Genomic DNA, 15,477 nt, shown 5'->3' on the forward strand with positions numbered 1-15,477 from the left:
CTCCATCCCCAGCTCAGTGGTCCATCTACACCGACTCCAAAGCCGCCTTACAAGTCCTTCTCCACTCTACAGGATCGGTATGTCTGTCTCCAATGGTGCATGACGTCCTTGAAGTGTACACTTCTGCCGTATCACGGGGACATGACATCCAGTTGCAGTGGGTCCCTGGCCATTGCGGTGTCCCCGGAAATGAGGCTGCGGATGCAGCTGCCAGGCGTGCCCATCTAGCGCGTGGCGTTCGCACGCACCCCGTCTACTTCACAAGAGGGGATGCAAAGAGCACGATAAACGCAGTAGTGAAACGTCTGAGCGGGGAACACTGGCGTCGATGCGTCCCAGTTAACTCACTGCTGCACAAAGTGGATCCAGACCTGCAGTTTTTAATGCCCCCAGCGCTCCCCCGGGCCGTTACCTCCATCATTCACCGGCTACGTCTCAATGTGCCATATACCGGCCGCCTCCTCTTTAAACTTGGGAAGGTTTCCACACCGAATTGTTCCGAGTGCGGGGTATTGGAGGACACAGAACATGTTATAGAAGCCTGCCCTCGATACAGAGAGCCTCGTCTTTCCCTTGAGGCGGCACTAGCCCGCCTCGACAATCGCCCTTTCTCCGTTGGGAAGGTTCTAGGCTGCTGGCCCGCCCAACACCAGGTGCCAGCATTGCGCGCTCTTGTGGACTTTCTTATCGCTTCGGACTTGCTGGACACTCTGTGAAAACTTCGGTGACATTGTGTTCGCACTATATCTGACATTGTGCAGTGAGTGATTCTCGGCGTCGAACGTCTCCCCCTTTCCTTTCCCCCGTCTTCCTTTATGCTTTATCCTGCTTGGTTGTTTGTTTGTTTGTCCTATTTTTCGTAGCTGACCTTTTTCTTTCTTTTTGTTTACCAACAAACGCGTTTTGGAGTAGCCAGTTCTGACTGGGTCGGGACTAACCTCTCCATATTTTTCTTTCTTTTCCAATCCAATCCAATCCAGTGCACAAGGGTCATTCAAGGTTGACCGATACTTTTGTTCGAGAAAAATGAATAAGTAAGTGAATAAAACTTTCGAAGGGCGAAGTGCAGTCCTTCTTGGGTCAGCGCCACGTGCAGCAGCGGCAGCTATCGTGGCGTGGAGCAGTGTGCCCGTCTCTGTGGAACAGCGATGTATAATCAAATTCCTTGTGAACGAGAACGTGAAACCAGCTGAGATTGTACAAAGATTACAGGCACAGTATGGGGAACAGAACGATGTCAATATTTTTCTTTTTTATAGCAGTAACACAGCTGGGCCTTTTACCGCGATGACCGAAGATTTGATAGAAGAGCACGCCATGGCCCTAGTACAGTTGGGGAGCAATCCAGAAGGTGCAGCTCTTCGAGCACGTATGCAGGGTGCGCTTGCATTCTCTCAGATATGGAAGCCTTCAAGGCTGCTAACCCTGGAGCTAACCTGGGAGATTTTGTTCGTTGGTACTCTCTTCGGGGCAGGATTCCGGCCGTGATAGAACGAAGTATCTGGCGAAGTGTTACAAGAAGGCCACCTTAGTCCGCAAATATACAACTGCAAGGGAACACATGGAAGGAAGCATGGATACACGGCGCTACCCGTGCTCGAGAATCGTCAGAAACGTCTCTATGAGGACATCAGAGAAGCTGAGAAAGTGCTCCACTACATGCTTTCCACGGGCCCTGCTTCCATTGCGAGCCAACTCGTGCCGGTTCTGGTACATTATGCTATGGTACAAATTGTTCAAAAAGCTTTCAAGGGGCCTCCGCCTCTGACTAGAACTCTGAAACAAACGACGAAGATCAGCGCACAGCTCAGAGGGAAAAAGCCCAAGTACAAGGATGTTCTACGGTTGCTATATGACGCAGAAGTTGTCATTGTTCAGGGGGAAAGTTTGCGACAGAAATTCGATCAGATTCAGCACGCTGATGCGTCAAGTGCTGGAACTTCCGATATAGGCGGCAGCCTTTGGCGGCCAAGCGCCGGCAGAGCTTGGGTAGCAGTCCAGAGCAAGAGAGTTCCAAACCTTTGTCATGGACTTGCTTGACAAACCCGAGGTCGACGTACCTGGTGCTGGAAAGGGACCGGTTGAGAAGGTGCTCGCTATAAGCTGCTTACGGATTCGCAGAAGGTAGCTGACACAACGTCTGAAGTGGAACATCTTTCTGAGTACAGATTTCCAGTTCCTGTTGGACTTGAGTATATTTTAAGGGCTCGTCATGCACATCCCACTACAACTTCACGGCCCGGCCGTGCCCCAGCGAATGTATTGTGTCATGGCAGGGAATGGCTTCAGACTCGCGGGAGCATTTACGAACGATCTGGTATTTTGCGAAGTCTACTCTATCGCGGTGGTGGTATAAAATGTACATACCAGCACAATAACATAAATATTATCTACGTGAAAAAAAAAAGGAAAAAAAAGATGCAGTTGCGAGAAGAAACCGCTGAAGCGTACATTTCTGGTTTAGGAACACGTTAAAGCTTGCTCAAATTCCCCCTGCAAATGGTACGGCATGCAACCAGCCTCACTATCCCCCTTTTCGCAAGTAGCCAGTAGATCTGAATGTCGACATCCGTCGAAGTGTCAATTATCCTTTGCCGCAGTCGTTGTGCGTCGGCGATTCCAGTTGTACTGTCAACCTCTTTTGACGTGATGACAGCGACAAACTGTTTTGTTCTCAACTATGTTACTAAAACTGAGGCAGTCGACGGGATTCCAATCTCCACCAATAGGAGTAACATTCGAAAGTTGAGCGTGCACCGCTTGCTCTGGCAACCTGCGATATCGCCTCCGCAGGGATTGCAGCTCGGTCGAAGAGGACATGCCTTAGTCCCCGTAATAGACTAAGTACAAACTTACCAACTGCTCATGTTGTAATTGGCGCACCAGTACTCGGATCGGCAGAGTGGTGGCCTGCGTAGAATTCTCCCCCTCTGAACAACTGGTCGGGCAGTCCCTCGAATAATAATTGGGTGCGTTTACGTCGCGAGACAACTGAGATCATGAGCGACGCCACAGCGGTCGGTCTGTGGATTGCTTTTGCCCAACTGAGGGTTCTTTAACGTGCGATGAAAGCTCATCACATGGCACCCCGTATTTAAATTCCCTCGCGGAAGATGGCTTGTCTAAGCAACTTGTACCCTGTCACCAAGTTGCTGGCGTCCTCGGCCGGGGCAGTTCCTCGAGAAATGCAGTCATCAAACAAGGCAACATTCATCCTTGTCATTATAATTGTTGTCATCTAAACTCAGGAAGATGTAGCCCATATTCTTCCGGGTACGGACACAGCGCCATCGGCAAATGTGCAGGCAACAGGTAGAGGTTGTTAGGGGTAAAAGGGTAGCAAGGAGAGCTCTGGTAGATGTTGCGAGTCTCGCCATTGTGTCTGCGCCAAGTAGTCCTACCAAGTAGTCCTACGTGTCCCGGGGAACGTCACAGAATGGCCAGAAACGACGAGTTGTATGAGAGCTGCGCATTCCATGTACCATGCGTGTTGACTGGGTGGTAAGCTCTGTGTTGGTACCGGAATGTGTGGAAAGGATACGTACCGGGCACGCAGCGTGTGCCGTCCTGGGGTTCGTGGCCGTCTTTGCAGCGACACTTTCCATGGCGGCAAACTGCCTGCTCCACTATGTAGGTGCACGCTTCGTCGTGGCCGCAAGCAACGCCTAGCGGAGACGCTGAAAAGAGTAAAAGAAATAATTTTGATCACGACGATGAATCAAATTTCATTAACTTGGGTGGGTCATCCGAACCAACTAGCCCAACGCAAAGCTTCATTCCAGTCCCAGTTCAAAAAAAGCCAGTCCCAGAAGGGGTAAGCCAACAGACAAGCCAAGAGTACATGTAGATCGTGTTGAGAAAGTGCAGAGACCATGGTAGCGAACATAACATGATATTCACACGGACGGACAACACCGATCTCTGCTCATATCCTCTTAAGTTCCCTTCCATGATCGATTAATAAGTACTAAAGGCGCGTTTTTTATAGTTGTACACGCAGGTTCGTGACTGGAAGAATTGAGAGCGATGCTTTAACATGTTGCTCGGATTTTATCAGGATATATTGGCAACGAGGCACAATTCTAGTGCATTTTTGTTTTTTCCGCGAATGCTCTGTAACACTTGGAAAGCCACAGAAAACAGTCTCTATGTGATCACGAAGGGCTGGCACGGACAAAGCAAGCGAAGTCGGCATAGAAACCGATCAAACATTGCGTGGCGTTCTGGAAAGTAGGACATACGTAAATCTTATAAAATCGTGAGCAATAATACATATCTGTTTGCTGTGGCTCACAAAACACAAATGCACGAAAGTGTTACAAAAACTGTAAAGGGTAATTTTACTGCCCACGTGCATAGGGCGCCGAGACACGATCTAACTCTTTTATGTGCGTTTTTCGGACCGATATTTTCTCGAAGGTGGAGAAGGTTAATGTCTTCCTGGTGCTATAAGGTAAACTACCAAGCGGAACACATACTAGCAGTCTCTAACTTGAGAAAGAAGAATTCAGCTTCCTTCTGTTCCCAGACACAAAGACAACGTCCAACATTTTGCGTGTATCCATTGAAGTTTCGTAAAAGGTTCGGACACGTTCTACTGAACGCGAGCGACATTCTGATGTGCCAAATACACGTCGAAGGTTGAACATTCCTCTTATTATTAGAATGTACTATTAATTCGGCTCAGACATTAGTATGTGACCACAAACTATCGTCTTCTCTCCGTGCATTTTTGTCGCCCGTGTGCTATCCGTTCTCTTGACAGCCCATTCAAGTCTACGGGGATGTTCACACTTTTTTTTTTAATGGACTGTACGTCAACCCGGAGAAACTGAGCGAATGACCCGTTTTGAAGGAAAAGACATGCTGATAGGCGGGTTGGAGCGAAGCATAAACGGTGCAACGCCATCTTGTCCGACATCGTGAGTTTTCCGAGTTAGGGAGGTGTCCAACCTGGGAGGACTTACTGTATCTTGAAGGGACGGTCGCGTCTGGAAACGCATAGATAATACTGTGTTATATACCATACATATGCACCATATATATATATATCATACATATGTTTATAAGTCCCAAACTTCGCCACACCAGCATGGGACAGCTGTTTCGGCCTTATTGGGCCTTCATCAGCAATGCGTAGGTGGGCGACGTTTGAGCGAGTGGCGTCGGAAGGTCACGTGGAACGTGATGTCCTCCCGTCAGGGTGAGAAACTCACCTCTGAAAGCCCAGTGCGAAGCCAGTAAAGTATTAAGTGAAAAAAAAAAAAATAGCAAAGGCTCTTTGGCTGCACGTTGAACATATGTTTATAAGTCCCAAACGTCGCCACACCAGCATTGGACAGCTGTTTCGGCCTTATTGGGCCTTCATCAGCAATGCGTAGGTGGGCGACGTTTGAGCGAGTGGCGTCGGAAGGTCACGTGGAACGTGATGTCCTCCCGTCAGGGTGAGAAACTCACCTCTGAAAGCCCAGTGCGCATCGGCTCTTTGGCTGCTATTTTTTTATATCTATGCTATTTTTTTTTCACTTAATACTTTACTGGCTTCGCACTGGGCCTTCAGAGGTGAGTTTCTCACCCTGAATTAAATTGCAAATTGCTTAAATTGCTTAATTGCTTAAAGTGCTTAAATTGCAAAAATTTATTTGTATTCGCTTTTGCACGGCGTGTCTCATCTTGCCCCACGCGCTGTCTCGTCTTGCCCCGAGGGTTGGGGCCAAGATGAGACTCTATGCATTTTTGAATTTCTTGTTCTGTGTTCATTTGAGAACCGGTTACCCCCTTTCTCATTTACAGATTAGAAGCTCTAGACATCTGAGAATGTGCCTATGGATGTTTTTTTTTTAAACACGAAAAATAAAAATTCCATATTCAATTGCAAATTTTCTCTCATCTTGCCCCACCTTACCCTATAGACAGGGTGTTTCACGATAAAAAGAATTCTAACTGGAGACGTACTCGCCAGAGGATTGTGGGACATTCGGCAATTGCCTCTTGGAAACTTTTGCCACAATTGAGGAAGGCTAACGACAATTTTTAATTGAAGGAAATTTATTTTTTCAATTGAACTTTGAAAATTGAAATAAGTAAGTAGTAAAGTAAAGTAAGGTGGGGTTCCCTTGGCAAGTTTCAAAGTTCAATGGACAAAAATAAATTTCCCGCAATCAAAATTGTCCAAAGCCTTCCTCAGTGGTAGCAAAAGTTTCGAGAAGGTAAATACGTCGCCAGCTAGACTTTTTTTTTTATCACTATAGGTGAAACGTCCTTTATATACAGCTGCAGCCTTCAACCCCCTCATGGCATAAGCTGCATCGCAATATTTTGAGTCGGAGTCGGTCAGGAGTACTGCCTATTACAAGTCACGTTCAGAGATAGCACAGTGGTGTTTTTCCTTTTTGACTTCCCCGCCTGCGCCACGATGTCCTTTTTGCGTGCGGCAAGTTCTTCGTTCTCAGACGACCAAGGAAGTCTGACATTCTGACATTCCTATCTGGTGCATCCCAGGTGATAAGAACACGTGAGACCTTCCCGTTATTTTCGGAGCATACATGTGCTTGAGTGACAGTACGCGGATCAGGCTGCGCGTGAATAACTTCCCCGCGACTTCTCGAATTCCCAAGGCTCCGACCCCTGACATTATCGAGAGCATGAAATTGGACCGTCTCCGCTGTGATGCCGCGTCACGCACCTGAATTTTTCCAAACCTGCCTATATCTTAATGAGTTTGCTCTCACTGACACAAGAGCCGTCATCATCCCGTGGAAAACGGTGGAGGTGAACGAATGGCGTCGTCCATTACGCTGTCAGATACACGCCTGTGATGTCGGGACACGTTAATAGAGTTTACATAGCTTTTCATCTCGTATTCCGTTACAGTGAGTCGCTCGGGAGCTGCTTAGTGTGGGCCATATATTCGTTCCTTGTAGGACCTCGAGCAGTGAATTGTCTAATGAATCTCGCGGTGTCCTGTACCTAAACGAGAATGGAAGAGCTTGAAAAAAACTATGTCAGGAACAGTTGAAATATGAATTCCAAGCCCTGAGACATATATAAAAAGCATGAGTGCAGCACACAATCTAGGTGGACGGACAGACTTTTCTCTCGCAACACTCCTTGGCCCTGTGCAGCCAGCTAACCAGTGGAGAGTCACAAAAGCGGTGCTCCGCTTTCTGCGTGACACGGGCCTCCTGGGCTTCCTGTGAGCCGAGTGTCTTTTTCAATTTTTCTTGTTTTCATTTATTTATTTATCTTTTTGTTATTTCCTTTTCTCTTGTTTATATTTTTCTTTTCTTTTTCTGTTCTCCACGCCACGTGTCCACGTGTGTTCACGTGTGAAGTCCACGGTGTTCATATCACGTTTTCATATCTGTTTTAAGGAATGGCAAGCCGGCGTGCTGCATGGCTGACCTTTCCCCCTTTTTTTTCTGACAATAAATCCCCCCCCCCCCCCCCCCCCCCCCCAGGTGGACAAGAGAGCATTCAATCTCGCCCGTCAGAACAACTCCATCCCTCGGCTGTCAGTGACAGATGAGATGAGATGAGATATAAAAGAATAAAAATGGAGAGGTGGACACTCAGTAAGAGCGCCGGCTACTTCAGGGCTCTTACACAGTCAGGCTGTCCGTCTGCAACGTCACGTCATCCGCCCAATAATGAGGCTTCCTTTTCCGTTGTTTCTTTTTGTGACTGCATTTGCCGTTGCCGGTCCTGCGTCTGAAGTAGAGCAGTCGACCGGTCGCCTAGCTCCCGCGCCGTAGCAGACAATTCTCGGCAGCCAATAAAAGTGCTCAGATGATCTGATGTCACAATACTCCAGAAGGAGCTGGGAGAAGTCGCTAACTTTGTGAGGAAAGACGCTCATCCCAAAGGAAATATTTTGCGTGAGAGTTAATTCCTGAAGGTAGCTTGGTCCTATCACGCGGTACAAAAAGAGCGAGGGAGAGAGAGAGAAAGACAGAGAGAGAGAGAGAGAGAGACAGAGAGAGAAAAGAACCGTTGGTGGCTTCCATGCTCCATAGAATGTTTCGTGTCCAACGAATAGATGTGCGCGTGGGGGATAGTCATCTTACGTTTGAAGTTCTGGCAGGAACCAACCAACCAACCGGCAGACAGACAGAATGGCAAAGGGCTACGGGATAGACGAGCTGGCACATGGGAAAGGGAAGAGTAAGTCAAGACAGGGAATAGTTAAGCAAGCAGCAGCGACACGAAACTCAAACTCAACAGAAAACATCAAGGGAGACCACAGTTCGACATCGAGAAAGGAAGAAAAAGGAACTTGGGCTATTATGAGTCTCTTGTTATACTACTGTATACTTGTGTTACTACTGTGCACTATTGTTACAATGGTCAGCTCTAGCCCTCAGCGATGATTTTGCAGTGTAGCGGTGACGTGTTATCCCATCGCAAAACCTGTCCTACATTACAAAGAACAACAAGAGAGAGAGAGAGAGAAGAGGTTTTCCGTTCCGGCATTGAGCCTCCAGAAAGCACTGCAGTCTTTCGTTTTCTTGACGCGACTTGGCGGCAATATCGAGGGGAGGGGAGGAATATGTATATTGGAAAAAAAGAAGAAGAAGAAGAAGGGAGGGGTGTATACGTAGTAGAGGATAATGAGAACGGATAATTTTAAACCATACGGGTGGTTTCTTCTTTTTGATTCTGTGTTAGAGCCGCAAAGCAACTGCGGGCGGGTCGTTTCGCTCGCTATGGCAAGCAAACATGAAAGAATAACACCCTTCTGTTTCGGACCTGAAACAACAACTTTATTTGAATGATGATGGCGTGAAAAAATCGATGCATCGTGCATAATGCGTGTTATGATGTACTACTACTATACGCGAGCACTCCTCTATTGCCAGCAGCACCTTCAACATAGGTACACCCTCCGCTGCCATCTGCTCCAGATTGGCTGTAACGAGTTTTCGTTAGCCGCTCTTCTTGGCCCCGTCTTGCACCCCAACCAGTGGGCTGTCACTGCCGCTCTCCTCGGTTTTCTCCGAGTCTCAGGACTCGTGAACTGCATGTAACGTTGTGCTAGTGTTTATTCTCTTCTTTCTTTCTTTCATTTTCCTTTCGTTTTGTTTCTTTTTGTTTCTCTTTCCTTTTCCTTTCTTTTTGTTTCTTGTTTTCTTTCCCTTTCCTTTCTTTTTGTTGCTTTTTATTTTTCTTTCCTTCCTTTTCTTTTTCGTTTTCCCCTTCCCCTTTTTCCTTTTTTTCGGAATAGCAAGCCGGCTCTTTGCCTGGCTAACCTTTCCTTTTTTCTTAATAAACATATCCCCCCCCCCCCCCCCCACACTCTGCATGGCACGAAAATTCCGCACAAAGAAGCTTATATAATTTCTAAACGGTATTCTGCAGAAGTCGCTGCTATAAAACGGGAGAGCCCTAGGCTACGCCGCGACAGAGTTGTTGAGCTTTTGACTTTCGAAAAAAAACAAAAACAAAAGAAACAAACAAAAAAAAGACCTAAACAAGACGAAACAAACAAACACAAAACAGGTGAACAGGCAGACTACTCCCCATCGCGGTGGAAGCACGTTCTTCGTCACAGTGGTAGATTATATTTAACTGGTAGTGAAGCCTTGTTTGAGCTTGCGTTGGAGTGCTTCAAAAAGACAGCAAAGTCCTCTAGACTTCATTTTCAGCGTTTTAAGCTTTTGCACTTCGTTGACGCAATCTCGTCAGATTAATTTCCTTCAGCCGACACTGATCGTGCGCTACACGTTGTGCCAGAAAGGTGAGACTGAAACCCGTCAACTTGTCTCCCGTTCTCTGCGCGTTCAGCACGTTTCTCTCTTGCACTTTCAAAAGTGTCCCTGGCTACGTGTATTCCCGTGCACACAAGCAGTAGTGGCGTTGACGTGATAATCGAGGCACGCATTACCATGAGTGTGTACGAAGTTAATGAGGCGAAGGATTTTGCATAGAAAGTGCCACGCGTCTCCGTCGAAAAAGACGGTTTAAATTTGCGTCGTGTGTCGCGTAAACGTTGAGCCGTGACGGCGCGGTGCAGCTAAAGATAGTCAACATTTTTGTTTAAGCACACAGTTTTAAGTGAGACGTAATATTACGTTTACCATGACTTCCCTAAACCATGTGCTTATACGAGGAGAGCAGTGTAGTGTAAAAAAAAAACAATGCATAGAAACTGGATATTACGTGTGACTACAGACTCAAGAGCGACTATGAGACGCGGGTGGACTGACGGCAAATTGAGTCAACGGGCGTTTCCACTTCCACCAAGCAAGGTGACGCTAGCGAGGAAGGCCACTCATCTACGCTCCATTACCTATTTACAGGCTTTCGTAACGAAACCGTTACATTACCTTACCTACTGATTACCTTACCTACTTGCGGAAAACACAAGAGGGCGGCGCGCGCGTAGCACTATATCGGAGGCTGACGTTGAAACTTCCTTAGCTTCCAACATGCCATACCTTATCATCCGTCGTATGGGATTTCATCATCATTGATTTTCCATCATCATCCCTTCATCCTCCCCCAATGCGAAATAGGGCAGTGTACCGCCTCAGCGGCGGTGAATCGCCCACCCCATCATCATCCAATGTATGCGTGTGTGTGTGTGTATGGGATTTCGTGAACTGGCTTGCAGCTATGCGCAGATTTTTTTCTTTTCCTTTTTTAGCAGACCAGAGCGAAAGCAACTGTACTTCTACTCTACTAAAATTATTGAGAACTACTCCATAATGGGCTTGAGTTGATCTTATATCTTAATAGACTGCAAATGCGGAGTGTGGAAAGAACGAACTGATGGACTTTCTTGCTTTCGCAATAATTCAGTCCTGGAACTAGTCGATGCAGTATCGGCCGCAACCGGTGATGGTGCGGTGCGACGTGCGGACCAGTGCAGGAGTTAAGAAGTACTGACGTGCGAAACAAACTAAACGCGCACAAGTTTTTTCTTTGATTCGTTATTTTTTTAATAAAAAAAAGCTACGAAAGTAGCATAAATACCGTTTTTGCCGGTGGGTTATACGGCCTGGCGGACATACTCTCCAGGACAATCTGTAATTGCTTGGTGACTATATACTTACCTAAATTTCATTAATTAACTCTTCAATAAGAGCTGTCAGGCGAAGGCGAGATAGCAGAATGGGAGACAATCCTCGTTGAAAGCCATTTCCATTTGCTTAGAAATCATGAAAGGAGCGCGTACGATGAAATATTCCTAGCCGCAGTTTGCTATGCAAATTTGTGGATTGCTGACTGCATTGCAGCACAGGGTGGCCGCGTCCGTAGTGTACCTAAGCGCTAAATCTTGTGATGTGATGTGATGTGATGTGATAAAGAACGAAAAAAAATGGGGATGTGAGTTTCGACGAAGTCGAACTGGCTACCCCAGTACACTGACAGAAACAGATGATGAAAAACAGAGATGATAACGGAGTTCAACATGTTGTTCAAATGTTCGAAAGTTTCGACCAAGTGAGAGTAAAATGTCGGAATCGCTGGGGGCACACACAGGACACATCACACATTCAGCGTGTCATAGGATGTCCATAATCCCGGTTGCATGCAGAAAATCTTCGAGTGCCCTTAGCGCCTTGTCGAACGACGGAGGACCTAACAGCTTCGTGATGTCGAAGGCTCGGGAGTCCACACGAGAGAGGCTTGTCTCTAATGCCCTTCGAGCATCAACTTATTTCTGACACCTGAGAAGGACTAAATCTTGTGCTAGCAGGGATTCGCCGAGCCCTTCGCAGAGAGAGAGAGAGAGAGAGAGCAGTGCGGGGAGCTGTGCCCTTCGCAAGGCGGTGGCAGACGTCTTCGGTCTTCTTTGGAGATAAGAGACGTACGTATGTGCTTCACTATTAGGTGACCATGTAAATTGTGCCGTTGTGACGTACGCTACCTTCCGCGAGTCTTCGATCGTTTCATGGTGACGCCCAGCACACATATTAATCTTTGACATACAGTGATAGAATGGCGTAAATGCAGGCTAGCTGGTGGATAAATTCCATGATAGGCAAGCCTGAGGGATGGGCAAGACACGTAAACAAACACAAACACGAAGGTTTGTGTTTGTTGACGTGTTTGTAAACAAACGTTTGTTTGTTTGTGCCTTCGTGTTTGTTTTTGTTTCTTGCCCATCGCTCAGGCTTGCCTATCATGGACATACAGTGATCTGCTCTAGAGTTGGCATCTACATAGTCCTAGTCTAGTCCGTGTGAAACGTTAGAGGGAATCAGTCTATGTGAGTGGTGTTCCGCTCCGATGCCAATACATGTCTGTGTTGTGCTCTCCTGCTTGATGAGAATACACGCAGTTGTTTTCCAGTACGTATGTATAGGCTAGAGTTGGAGTACGTGTAAAAGGGCCTGCCTCCATAGACAGGTTCCTTACTTGATGACAATACACACGACGTAGTATGAATCACTGTGGCCGAAAGTTTGCGCTGGAGCACAAACACACGACTCAGCCGCGCACGAGTCTTCGGCACATCTCAAGCTGACCATTTTCAATAACGATAAGAAAAAAATAATTATAATAAAAAAATGGCGTAGGCTCAGCCGTGTCCGAGCCGTGGTGTTTTACGTGAAAACGTCACTATCTCCGACTCCCTTGCGTCTTTGCGGGATTTTAGCAAAAGAAACGGTATGCGCGTGGCCATTCTCGTTCGCCTCGAACGACACACAGCCTCCCGTCGCCGTTGCACCCGGGTTTTCTGGCGGGCTCTGGCTCCTCCACTATGCCACGGGAGCTGGTATTTTGATGTTCCAACTTTGCAAATATATACAATTTTGGACTGTGTTGTTTAAGCAGATATCGAAGATCCAGGTAGAACCACCGAAGCGCTTTCCAAAGACACCTCGATCGGCGTCCTTGCTTCACGCGTTCGTGAGATAGACTGCCCGCAAGGTACGCGTAACCCTTTATTTCCGTCTCTCTCTCTCATGCACCCGTCTCACCCACAGATTGAGTCAGCAGCCCCAATGACCATGTTAGCTAGAATATTACACATGTGAGCTATCTGGATTTAGCCGGTTGGTTGCTAGAGGTTTATTACTCACCGAGTTATCGCGTCATGAATTTCGGGATACTTTCGTTGCAGCGTATATTTTGACTTGGCTAGCAAACCGAACTTACAGACGTTTTCATGTAGAAAAGAAGAAGGAAAAAAAAAAGAAGAAAAGAAAGAAGGAAAAGAAAAAAAAAAAGAAGAAAGAGGATCAGTAGGCTCCGAATATTTGGTGTGCTGGGAAGTCATTCATGGAGATTTGCGACTCAGCATTGGTTCAATTTTAATATTTTAAGTAACAAGAAACCTAATTAGCGTAATAATTTGGCAATCATTTACAATTTCAAGTCCTGGCCTATATGCCCACAGTGCGACAATCCCGCAATCAACCAGTCATTTCTTTGAGCGTCACGTTTTGCGGAATTCATAAATTCTCTACCGCGTTCTACAAGACACCCTGTTACTTATATGCAGGCATCTTGCTGATACTTACCATACTCCATCCGCAACTAATCAATAACATGACGTAGGAGGTAGCCACTACAAAAGGAAGTCGAAAGAACCACGGCTGCTTCATTTCTATGCTCCGACCATCAACGAACGCTGTACGAAAATCAAATGGGAGAGACGGAGCCTTGGAATACAAAGGCGATTTAAATAAACCCTCCGTTGCGCAGGAGCTGCTAGCGGCAGGATTTTCGCCTTCTGGAAGTCCGTCATTCTTCGACAGTCGCGTGCTGCGACTTTGATCTTTCTTCCTGAGCTCTTCTCTCAGGTGACGAAGCGAGCGTACTCGTAAAGCCCTTTCTCGTAACGTTGGAACGTGTGGGGCAACTGAAAAGGTCTGCATGGAATATCGCTAAAAGGATCCTGAAAAGCTGACCCGGATTTCGCCTGCTTTGCCACTGCCGCTTTCGAAATGAGATTTCGCCGCGCATACAGAACACTGCAGAAAGGATCTTGGAAGGGACAATGTAGCATCGCGAGGATTCATAAAAAGGGCGTGACATATGCTAATCGCCAACTGCGATGATTTCGTTTCAAGGTTGCCTAATATATATACCCGTAAGTGGCTGGTAAGCAACCGCTTGGGGGAAGAAGGTCGGACAGCATGAGCTCGCGAGCGAAGGTGATCCCGCCGCTCAGCCTGATGACGATGATGTGCTTGTTTGTGTCTCACAGTACTGCACACGTGCTTATATTCGTATACATCTGTTGTGCGCGTATCCGGCCCGGTTAAAGAACTAACGATTTGGTTTATAACTATTCGCTTCGTATTTGTTTTCGTATTTGTTTTCGCTATTGATGCTAAGCATCTATAGTCTTCGTAATCGCCTCAGTTTTGAAATAATTAACCGTAACATGCCTCGAATATTGCTGAAACCTGTGTGTCACGCTGCCTGACGCTCACGTCTAAGCCGACATCCGAACTCTTTTCCACGCCGACAGGGACCTCGAGTATTCCCTAGACACTCTTTGGTTCCGCCGTACACTTTAAATAAGTGGAGTGAAGCTCTTTGCTTTTTACATCAGCATTTTTCTTAACTCAATTAACTACTGTCACAGGAGTTCCTGCGCACTTAAGAGAAGCCTTCAGAGCGGAGACTGCGTCGCTGAAACCAGAAATAAAATTACTCTCCTGTCTTTCGACTCTACCGGCGTGATCACACGAAAGCTCCTGTCGATGCACAATGAACAGGAATAGCATAGTTGGGACAAAAGAGACAAGTACACGGTTACCCAAGCTAAAGTGGAGGGATTGCTTGCGCTCCCTAAAAAATAAAGCCGACGTGGCAAACGCCAAAACTGTCGTCACTCATGTATGCAGAACTAAAAAAAAAAAACTGCTACGAAATTACGCAAAACATCATGCACACGAGGCTTAGCAGATGGTATAGGCCGTATAGGCGGTGTGGAGGGCCCGTATAGGGGCGCTGCTGCTCCTATACCCTTGGCGGAGAAACGCAGACGACACTGCGTATTAGCATACATGTCTAGTATAAACGCTCCGGTAGGGTTGCTTTATATTAGATACGACGTGTCCAATATTCGATCAGGAATTCTTCGAAAGCGAGAAACATTGTACGAGAGTGGTCATGGCCACGATGTTTCGTGCCGCATGTAAGTGGTTGTGGGGGAAAGAGTCCATGCCTCAGAAAAATTTCAGCAAGCCAGCATATACGCAGTTGAAGTACTTGTAAGTGCCGCCGTGCAGCGCTTGTCATTTATGCAGGTGCTCAGGTATTTCTTCAATGCTGTGGTAGACGAAGCAGCAATGTATGCATATTGCAAATTACAATATGCATGCAATGCAATGCAATGCCACATTCTTCTGGAATATGGTTTCAGCTGACCAGTATTTCTCTATAAAAATTGTGAAACTGTCAAAAGTAATTATGGCCGCTGAATGTCCCCACTGTTGACAGGGCTGCTGCAAAGTATCAGAAGTGAACCGCGTTCAGTTGTTTCTTTCTGTCAGTTGTGCTTGTGTCAGGAGT

General features: G+C 46.8%; 1 protein-coding gene across 1 annotated transcript in view; it reads right to left on the reverse strand.

Moving 5' to 3' along the window:
* LOC135374756 (uncharacterized) overlaps nucleotides 1–15,477 on the reverse strand; it is a 283,547-nt gene that overhangs the window by 87,178 nt on the left and 180,892 nt on the right. Inside the window, exon 4 of the mRNA XM_064607684.1 lies at nucleotides 3,546–3,677. Coding sequence (XP_064463754.1) covers nucleotides 3,546–3,677 — 132 coding nt within the window. The remainder of the gene's footprint in view (nucleotides 1–3,545; nucleotides 3,678–15,477) is intronic.

The sequence above is a fragment of the Ornithodoros turicata genome, unplaced genomic scaffold, assembly GCF_037126465.1.
Source record: "Ornithodoros turicata isolate Travis unplaced genomic scaffold, ASM3712646v1 ctg00000746.1, whole genome shotgun sequence".
Taxonomy (NCBI): Eukaryota; Metazoa; Arthropoda; class Arachnida; order Ixodida; family Argasidae; genus Ornithodoros; species Ornithodoros turicata.